The sequence below is a fragment of the Notothenia rossii genome (assembly GCF_949606895.1).
Source record: "Notothenia rossii genome assembly, contig: scaffold_351, whole genome shotgun sequence".
NCBI lineage: Eukaryota > Metazoa > Chordata > Actinopteri > Perciformes > Nototheniidae > Notothenia > Notothenia rossii.
In genome coordinates, this window is record NW_027639811.1 from 27,207 (window position 1) to 37,189 (window position 9,983).

Genomic DNA, 9,983 nt, shown 5'->3' on the forward strand with positions numbered 1-9,983 from the left:
TTTCTGTTGAATACTTGGAAACTGTATTGTAGTTCAAATGGCTGGGGTTTGCATACAACTAGAGAATGCAATTCCTGAAGAAATTGCTAGTGGAAATGCTTTATGCTGTAAAGCTGACGCTAAACTGCTATGCTGAAATGTAATGTGTAAGAAGAAAGTGAAGAATTTAGATTGAAATGATACATGAACACTGGGGGCTTGAATGTGTGATGAAAGTAAAAAGGCTTGGAAAAGCAGCAGAATATTTGAACTGCAAACTTTTGAACTAACTTGATGGTGAATGATCTGTCGCCATGCCAACGGCATTTGATGACATCCGATAATACGCTTAGATGCGTTGATGGCTGCATCGTTACCAAACCTGTGAAGTTTTGGGCCGTTTGGAGCATTTTCACTGACGTTATGAGAACCGTGTTTCATGGCGAGTATTGTGTTCCCATGGCAACGGCATTTGAAGAAATCTCAAAACTGCACCGTAGATTAATTCACGGCTGGACTGTTGGCACACGTGAAGTTTAAGCACTTTTTGAAAATGTTCATCGATATATAGCGACATCGTCTTTTATGGCGAGGGATGCGTTTCCATGGAAACGGCATATGATGACACCCCATAATTGACGTAAAGCTGTTGAGGGCAGGACCATTAACCTTTTTCATAAGTCTGTTGCTCTGAGCATGTCAGTTGGAGTTATGACATCATCGTGTTCCATGACACAGGTGTTTATATTTGAGCTAACGACGTGTCCAGAGATCAAAGGTTTCCATGGTGATGTGCAGTAATCAGTGAGAGGAGAGCATTTTCATTGTTCTGAATGAGAGATAAAGCTCTTACATGTGAACGTTTTGTTGAAGCGTAACAGATATCTGTGAAATTTCAAAGCGTGAAGCATGTCAAGGAACTTGAGCATCTGAAGTGCAATTTGTGTGTACTTTTGGGTCAATAATGTGGCCTTTTTGGCAGATTAACAAAAGGTGTGCTGTGGTGGGGAAATATGAGGCTGAACTTATAATGGGGTTTAATGGAGACATGTTGAAACTCTTTGTCACTTCATGCCCTCAAGAGGCATTTTGTTTAATTTTTTTGCTTAATTTTTTTTTATTTTTCAAGCTACGAGATGTTTTCCTACGTTTCTCATGAAAAATGATGTTTCAGGAATGTAGGGTTTGGGAATTATGGCAGGTTTAAAAAAAAATATGAAGGCTAAATGAAATCTGTCCTCCACTCTAGCTGTGACATCACGCATTCTAAAATCTGAAGAAGGCCTCTTTACCTAGGTCTGAACAATGTTTAATATCTCTAAAAGTAAGAATCAGATTCAAATGTTGTGTTACACAAATAATGTCAGAAAGATGTGTAACATGTTAAAGTTGGAATGAGGTTTCTGAGTGAAAGTATGAAGGAGCAGTTAGCAGTTGAAGTCGCATGAAGAGTGTTCAAGTCTGAAGAGTTTCTCCATTGACTTCCATGTTAAAAATGTGATGAATTATGGGATGTATCTCTGGAATTATGAAAGTTATGAATGATAAAAGTAATAGCCCTCGATTCCCGACCGAGCTGAACGTTTTGATGTTTGAACAGAGTTTCTGCGATGTTCAATGTGGAAGCAGAAGAGGCGCAAAATAACCCGGTGGAATAATAAAGAATTTGTGCGTAGCATAACAGACGTATTAAAAGACGCATGAGTCGGCTAAAATCGGAAAAAAAGCAAACAAGAATTTTTTTTTTGCAAGAATACTATTGTAAGTGTATCCTGTGTTAGAAAGTGGCTGATCTGCAGCTGTATTAAAATGTACATATACTTGGCTTTTAGTGGTAGAAAAGTTCCTCTCCATTTGAAATGCTGCCCAAATTCAGTGAATACATGTACATTAGATACTAGATTGATGAGTCCTGGTCGTTGCCAGCTGATTGGTCAGTGGCATTGATTGCTGATTGACAGCACCTGTGAGACATGAGCCAGAAGGCAGTATGTTGAGTGGTGTAGAGTATAAAAGCAGCTTCTTCAGTTTGCTCTAGCATGAGCCACTCGTTCCATCAACACACAGTCTGTGTCAAATCCAGCATTTGCAATTTCCTGCTTCAAAATGGGTATGTTTTTAACTTTGTGTTCTTGTATTTGCTGAGGGCTTGAGTGTATAGCTCATGTTCAGATTAAGGTTGAATCTCATAGGTATGTTTCTGTTCTGATGTGTTCTCATTTCTTGTTCTTGATTTAGCGTCAAAGAAAGTGTTGATTGTGTATGCACACCAGAGCTCTGGCTCGTTCAACTCTGCAGCCAAAGACGCTGCGGTTGAAGTTTTAACTGCTAAGGGCTGCACAGTAGAAGTATCTGACCTGTACGCCACGAAGTTTAAAGCCACTGCTACAGCTGAGGACATCACTGGTAAATACCTCACTGAAAATAAATAGTTTAGCTTTCAAATTGGTCTTCAGACTTGCAAACATTTATTTTCCCTGCAGGAAAAGTTAAGAATGCAGATCACTTCTGTTACGGAGAGGAGACCAAACTGGCATGGGAGGCGGGAACGCTTACTGCTGATATCACTGAAGAACAACGCAAACTCACTGAGGCAGACCTCGTCATTTTTCAGGTAGAGCCAGAATTGGTATGTTTTTTTTTTTTGTTAAGCCATGCCTCTGTTATGAACTAACCTTAAGCCCTACTTCTCAGTTCCCCATGTACTGGTTCACTGTTCCTGCCATCATGAAGGGCTGGATGGACCGGGTGCTCACACTGGGCTTTGCCTTCACCCACGAGAAGCGCTACAGCCAGGGAATCTTCAAGGTAACAAAGCAAATCAAGAGGTTTGCCTTATTGTTAAGCTATTTCTCCCTACTTACATCTTTTCTTTTTCCACAGGACAAGAAGGCCATGCTGTCCTTCACCACTGGGTCTCAGGAGTCCATGTTCAGTGCAAACGGCATCAATGGAGACATGAATGTCACTCTTTGGCCACTGCAAGTATTTTATTTAGACTAATGATTATCATAAAGCTGTTCCAGAAGGAACTTATTTATTGTATGCTTCGACACCAATGTATTTATTTTTTCCTCCAGAATGGCATCCTGCACTACTGTGGCTTCCAGGTTCTGGCTCCTCAGATCTTCTGGGCCCCGTCTCACGTTCCCTCTGAAGCACGCGGTACCATGCTGGAGAGCTGGCGCACGCGCATGCAAGGCCTCCTGGGAGAAAACCCACTTGCTTTCACTCCCTTGGACTGCTTTGATGGAGAAAAGGGTTACCAGCTGAAGCCTGAGGTCCATGAGAAACATGCCGCCAAGGAGTTTGGACTAACCGTGGGGATCCACCTAGGCAAGGCCCTGCCACCCAACAACCAGATGAAAGCTGGAGTCTGAAGAGTGAATGACTGTTGTTGGTTTTTTATGATGATAAATAAAAGCTGGTTAATATGTTCTGAATTTCTGTTGAATACTTGGAAACTGTATTGTAGTTCAAATGGCTGGGGTTTGCATACAACTAGAGAATGCAATTCCTGAAGAAATTGCTAGTGGAAATGCTTTATGCTGAAAAGCTGATGCTAAACTGCTATGCTGAAATGTAATGTGTAAGAAGAAAGTGAAGAATTTAGATTGAAATGATACATGAACACTGGGGGCTTGAATGTGTGATGAAAGTAAAAAGGCTTGGAAAAGCAGCAGAATATTTGAACTGCAAACCTTTGAACTAACTTGATGGTGAATGATCTGTTGCCATGCCAACGGCATTTGATGACATCCCATAATACGCTTAGATGCGTTGGTGGCTGCATCGTTACCAAACCTGTGAAGTTTTGGGCCGTTTGGAGCATTTTCACTGACGTTATGAGAACCGTGTTTCTTGGTAAGCATTGTGTTGCCATGGCAACGGCATTTGAATAAATCTCTAAACTGTCCTGTAGATTTCTTCACGGCTGGACTGTTGGCACACATGTGAAGTTTGAGCACTTTTTGAACATTTTGAAGGGAGTTAATGTATAGCGATTAGCAACATCGTCTTTTATGGCGGGGGATGCGTTTCCATGGAAACGGCATATGATGACACCCCATAATTGACGTAGAGCTGTTGAGGGTAGGACCATTAACCATTATCTGAAGTCTGCTGCTCTGAGCATTAGTGTTAATTTTGTTGACCAAAACTATGACGGAATATGTTCGTCAACGACCTTTTTTTCCATGACTAAAACGAGACGATGACGGGACGGCACTGACGGCAGTAAACAATAACTGTAACGAAATCAACATGCAATGTCGTTGACGAAAATGTAGTTTGCTAAAAATAAAAACTGTCAAAATCTCTCTTGACTTTCGTTGACGAAAAATGAGACGAAATATTATCAAAGATAACGTTACATCTCTGAGAGTCAGTTTTTCTCCCAGCAGTTCCATTGCCGGTGCTGCGGCTGGGCAGCAGCTGTGTCTCTGTGCTGCGCGTGGCGGTACATTTGAATTACACCGGGCAGCGGCACAATGTGAACTGTCAGGAAGACTCGGGTCTAACTCATGGTCTAACTAACCCTATTTAACAGAAAATAAAATGGCAACAATAGGGCTTGGGAGCAGTGGTCGCGTTAACCGAATAGACTAGTTTGACTGAAATGTTCTAAATAATCTGTTCACTAAAAAAGACTCAACAGTTTTCATTGACAAAAAGTAGACTAAATTAATTAGTTTTCTTTGACTAAAATAAGACTAAAATGCTCAGACTTTTAGTAGACTAAAACTTGACTAAATAAAAACAGGATGAAGGGGACTAAATATGACTAAAACTAAAAAGGAAATTTAACACAGGACTAAGACTAAAACTAAATAAAAAAATAGCTGACGAAATTAACACTACTGAGCATGTCAGTTGGAGTTATGACATCATCGTGTTCCATGACACAGGTGTTTATATTTGAGCTAACGACGTGTCCAGAGATCAAAGGTTTCCATGGTGATGTGCAGTAATCAGTGAGAGGAGAGCATTTTCATTGTTCTGAATGAGAGATAAACCTGTTACATGTGAACGTTTTGTTGAAGAACCGTAACAGATATCGGTGAAATTTCAAAGCGTGAAGCATGTCAAGGAACTTGAGCATCTGAAGTGCACTTTTTGTGTACTTTGGGGTTAATAATGTGGCCTTTTAGGCAGATTAACAAAAGGTGTGCGGCTGCTGTGGTGGGGAAAAATGAGGCTGAACTTAAAATGGGGTTTAATGGAGACATGTTGAAAGTTCTTGTCACTTCATGCCCTCAAGAGGCGTTTTGTTTAATTATTTTTGCTCAATTCGTTTGTTTTTTAAAGCTACGAGATGTTTTCCTACGTTTGTCATGAAAGATTATGTCTCAGGAATGTAGGGTTTGGGAATTATGGCAGTTTTAAAAGAAAATATGAAGGCAGATGTAAATCTGTCCTCCACTCTAGCTGTGACATCACACACTCTAAAATCTGAAGAAGGCCTCTTTACCAAGGTCTGAACGATGTTTAATATCTCTAAAAGTACGAATCAGATTCAAAAGTTGTGTTACACAAATAATGTCAGAAAGATGTGTAACATTTTAAAGTTGGAATGAGGTTTCTGAGAGAAAGTATGAAGGAGCAGTTAGCAGTTGAAGTCGCATGAAGAGTGTTCAAGTCTGAAGAGTTTCTCCATTGACTTCCATGTTAAAAATGAATTATGGGATGTATCTCTGGAATTATGAAAGTTATGAATGAGAAAAGTAAAACCATCGATTCCCGACCGAGCTGAACGTTTTGATGTTTGAACAGAGTTTCTGCGATGTTCAATGTGGGAGCAGAAGAGGCGCAAAATAACCCGGTGGAATAATAAAGAATTTTGTGCGTAGCATAACAGATAGTAGGAATGCTGTGTCAGTGTTCCAACTAAATGATTAGAGCCAATAAATCAAGTAAAGGACTTATTGTACTTCTCAGCATCTCAGCATTGTACATGTATATAACACTGTCGTTTGACCCATTCAGCTTTAAAGGCAATGAATGCACACAAGATGTTGCTATGGCAACCGGTTGTATGCAATTTTCTTCAGGCCTACCAATGTTAAGTATTGTGACACAACGTCCATCAAACTCCTGTAGGGAAAGATTTCACTGATTGCTAAACTTAGAGCCAAGTTGACTATTCACTGAAGCTTCTCAAGTGAACTTCTGTGGTCAGGACCCCTAACACAATTAATCTGTAACCCTTCATTTCAAACACTTCATTTCTGTTAACCCTGTTATTTTGATCTAATCCTCCCTTCGCCAAACTACTTTTACGCTTTAATCTTAGTTGCCTATAACTTTCAAAATATGCATCTTCGTATAATGCCTTTTGTAGCTCTGCACATGTGTGTCCCATATCTAGAATAGTATCCTCGTTCTGATCCTTCAAATCTGCATGGGAGGTGTGTGGCGCAGTGGATAGAGCCTTGGTATTCGTATCAGGGGGTCACAGGTTCAAACCCCACTGCAGTCAGCATGTCGTTGTGTCCCTGAGACACTTCACCCCAAACTGCTCCTGTGGGGATTGCCCACAGTATTGAGTATGTAAGTCGCTTTGCATAAAAGCGTGTAACAAGTGACATGTAATGTAATGCATGGCCTCTGTATTAAAAGATACATGAGTCGGCTAAAATTGGAAAAAAAGCAAACATTAATGAGAAACAGTTTTTGTAAGTGTATCCTGTGTTAAAAAGTGGCTGATCTGCAGCTGTATTAAAAAGTACATATACTTGGCTTTTAGTGGTAGAAAAGTTCCTCTCCATTTGAAATGCTGCCCAAATTCAGTGAATACATGTACATTAGATACTAGATTGATGAGTCCTGGTTGTTGCCAGCTGATTGGTCAGTGGCATTGATTGCTGATTGACAGCACCTGTGAGACATGAGCCAGAAGGCAGTATGTTGAGTGGTGTGGAGTATAAAAGCAGCTTCTTCAGTTTGCTCTAGCATGAGCCTCCCTTCCCATCAACACACAGTCTGTGTCAAATCCAGCATTTGCAATTTCCTGCTTCAAAATGGGTATGTTTTTAACTTTGTGTTCTTGTATTTGCTGAGGGCTTGAGTGTATAGCTCATGTTCAGATTAAGGTTGAATCTCATAGGTATGTTTCTGTTCTGATGTGTTCTCATTTCTTGTTGTTCTTGTTTCAGCGTCAAAGAAAGTGTTGATTGTGTATGCACACCAGAGCTCTGGCTCGTTCAACTCTGCAGCCAAAGACGCTGCGGTTGAAGTTTTAACCGCTAAGGGCTGCACAGTAGAAGTATCTGACCTGTACGCCATGAAGTTTAAAGCCACTGCTACAGCTGAGGACATCACTGGTAAATACCTCACTGAAAATAAATAGTTTAGCTTTCAAATTGGTCTTCAGACTTGCAAACATTTATTTTCCCTGCAGGAAATGTTAAGAATGCAGATCACTTCTGTTACGGAGAGGAGACCAAACTGGCATGGGAGGCGGGAACGCTTACTGCTGATATCACTGAAGAACAACGCAAGCTCACTGAGGCAGACCTCGTCATGTTTCAGGTAGAGCCAGAATTGGTATGTTTTAGTTTTGTTAAGCCATGCCTCTGTTATGAACTAACCTTAAGCCCTACTTCTCAGTTCCCCATGTACTGGTTCACTGTTCCTGCCATCATGAAGGGCTGGATGGACCGGGTGCTCACACTGGGCTTTGCCTTCACCCACGAGAAGCGCTACAGCCAGGGAATCTTCAAGGTAACAAAGCAAATCAAGAGGTTTGCCTTATTGTGAAGCTATTTCTCCCTACTTACATCTTATCTTTTTCCACAGGACAAGAAGGCCATGCTGTCCTTCACCACTGGGTCTCAGGAGTCCATGTTCAGTGCAAATGGCATCAATGGAGACATGAATGTCACTCTTTGGCCACTGCAGGTATTTTATTTAGACTAATGATTATCATAAAGCTGTTCCAGAAGGAACTTGTTTATTGTATGCATCGACACCCATGTATTTATTTTTTCCTCCAGAATGGCATCCTGCACTACTGTGGCTTCCAGGTTCTGGCTCCTCAGATCTTCTGGGCCCCGTCTCACGTTCCCTCTGAAGCACGCGGTACCATGCTGGAGAGCTGGCGCACGCGCATGCAAGGCCTCCTGGGAGAAAACCCACTTGCTTTCACTCCCTTGGACTGCTTTGATGGGGAGAAGGGTTACCAGCTGAAGCCTGAGGTCCATGAGAAACATGCCGCCAAGGAGTTTGGACTGACCGTGGGGATCCACCTAGGCAAGGCCCTGCCACCCAACAACCAGATGAAAGCTGGAGTCTGAAGAGTGAATGACTGTTGGTTTTTTATGATGATAAATAAAAGCTGGTTAATATGTTCTGAATTTCTGTTGAATACTTGGAAACTGTATTGTAGTTCAAATGGCTGGGGTTTGCATACAACTAGAGAATGCAATTCCTGAAGAAATTGCTAGTGGGAATGCTTTATGCTGAAAAGCTGATGCTAAACTGCTATGCTGAAATGTAATGTGTAAGAAGAAAGTGAAGAATTTAGATTGAAATGATGCATGAACACTGGGGGCTTGAATGTGTGATGAAAGAAAAAAGGCTTGGAAAAGCAGCAGAATATTTGAACTGCAAACCTTTGAACTAACTTGATGGCAAATGATCTGTCGCCATGCCAACGGCATTTGATGACATCCCATAATACGCTTAGATGCGTTGATGGCTGCATCGTTACCAAACCTGTGAAGTTTTGGGCCGTTTGGAGCATTTTCACTGACGTTATGAGAACCGTGTTTCATGGCGAGTATTGTGTTCCCATGGCAACGGCATTTGAAGAAATCTCAAAACTGCACCGTAGATTAATTCACGGCTGGACTGTTGGCACACATGAAGTTTGAGCACTTTTTGAAAATGTTCATTGATATATAGCGACATCGTCTTGTATGGCGAGGGATGCGTTTCCCTGGAAACGGCATATGATGACACCCCATAATTGACGTAGAGCTGTTGAGGGCAGGACCATTAACCTTTTTCTGAAGTATGTTGCTCTGAGCATGTCAATTGGAGTTATGACATCATCGTGAGTAGGGTTAGGGAATTATGGCAGCTTTAAAAAAAAATATGAAGACTAAATGAAATCTGTCCTCCACTCTAGCTGTGACATCACGCACTCTAAAATCTGAAGAAGGTCTCTTTACCAAGGTCTGAACAATGTTTAATATCTAAAAGTACGAATCAGATGTAAAAGTTGTGTTACACAAATAATGTCAGAAAGATGTGTAACATGTTAAAGTTGGAATGAGGTTTCTGAGTGAAAGTATGAAGGAGCAGTTAGCAGTTGAAGTCGCATGAAGATTTGTTGAAGTCTGAAGAATTTCTCCATTGACTTCCATGTTAAAAATGTGATGTATTATGGGATGTATCTCTGGAATTATGAAAGTTATGAATGAGAAAAGTAATAGCCATTGATTCCCGTCCGAGCTGAACGTTTTGATGTTCGAACAGAGTTTCTGCGATGTGGGAGCAGAAGAGGCGCAAAATAACCCGGTGGATTAATAATGATAAAGTATTCCGTGCGTAGAAGAAGTAGTTACTGATACAGCATTCCAACTAAATTAATCAAGATACTTATACAAATCTAAGAAGCAAAAATAAGAGAAAAAATAGATATTTATATAAAAAAAGGAGTTAAAATGGATACGATAACACGTTTAAATAAACATAGAGGTATTTATATAAACAGATACAATTAAATGTCCAAAAAAGCTAAAATAAATAACCTATTTTATATAAGAATAAAGTGAAGACACACATGTAAAGTGTTGAATTAGTGACAAAGATATTAAATAACAGATGCTTTTCCTCACAAAGAGCTCCCCCACACACACACACACACACACACACACACACACACACACACACACAGGATCATCTGCTCTAATGACGCTCCGCACCGTCCAATCAGATCTGCAGTGGGATCACAGCTAGTTACGGCTTATGGCCAACATCACTGTTATGCTCATTGCTCC

At 40.8% G+C, this 9,983-nt stretch overlaps 2 protein-coding genes across 3 annotated transcripts; both read left to right on the plus strand.

The window, feature by feature from the left end:
* The first annotated feature begins 2,028 nt into the window (after nt 1-2,028).
* On the plus strand, nt 2,029-3,422 carry LOC307027376 (ribosyldihydronicotinamide dehydrogenase [quinone]-like). The gene is made up of 6 exons (XM_079695618.1): nt 2,029-2,089; nt 2,218-2,385; nt 2,463-2,593; nt 2,674-2,787; nt 2,863-2,964; nt 3,060-3,422. Exons 1-6 carry the CDS (start codon nt 2,086-2,088, stop codon nt 3,357-3,359), a joined length of 819 nt encoding a protein of 272 aa, XP_079551744.1. The 5' UTR covers nt 2,029-2,085; the 3' UTR covers nt 3,360-3,422.
* Nucleotides 3,423-6,871: 3,449 nt separating this feature from the next.
* Nucleotides 6,872-8,326, plus strand: LOC307027379 (ribosyldihydronicotinamide dehydrogenase [quinone]-like). 2 transcript variants are annotated; one of them, XM_079695623.1, is made up of 6 exons: nt 6,872-7,002; nt 7,134-7,301; nt 7,379-7,509; nt 7,588-7,701; nt 7,777-7,878; nt 7,974-8,326. In XM_079695623.1, exons 1-6 carry the CDS (start codon nt 6,999-7,001, stop codon nt 8,271-8,273), a joined length of 819 nt encoding a protein of 272 aa, XP_079551749.1. In that variant the 5' UTR covers nt 6,872-6,998; the 3' UTR covers nt 8,274-8,326. The 2 variants fall into 2 exon arrangements, with proteins under 2 accessions (XP_079551749.1, XP_079551748.1); XM_079695622.1 differs by having other exon boundaries at nt 7,379-7,701.
* The last annotated feature ends 1,657 nt before the right edge of the window (nt 8,327-9,983 follow it).

Coding starts and splice junctions, on each gene's coding strand:
- LOC307027376 (XM_079695618.1), top strand. Junction 2,386..2,462: donor TACAGCTGAGGACATCACTG/GTAAATACCTCA, acceptor TTTTCCCTGCAG/GAAAAGTTAAGAATGCAGAT. Junction 2,965..3,059: donor TCACTCTTTGGCCACTGCAA/GTATTTTATTTA, acceptor TTTTTCCTCCAG/AATGGCATCCTGCACTACTG.
- LOC307027379 (XM_079695622.1), top strand. Junction 7,702..7,776: donor ACAGCCAGGGAATCTTCAAG/GTAACAAAGCAA, acceptor CTTTTTCCACAG/GACAAGAAGGCCATGCTGTC. Junction 7,879..7,973: donor TCACTCTTTGGCCACTGCAG/GTATTTTATTTA, acceptor TTTTTCCTCCAG/AATGGCATCCTGCACTACTG.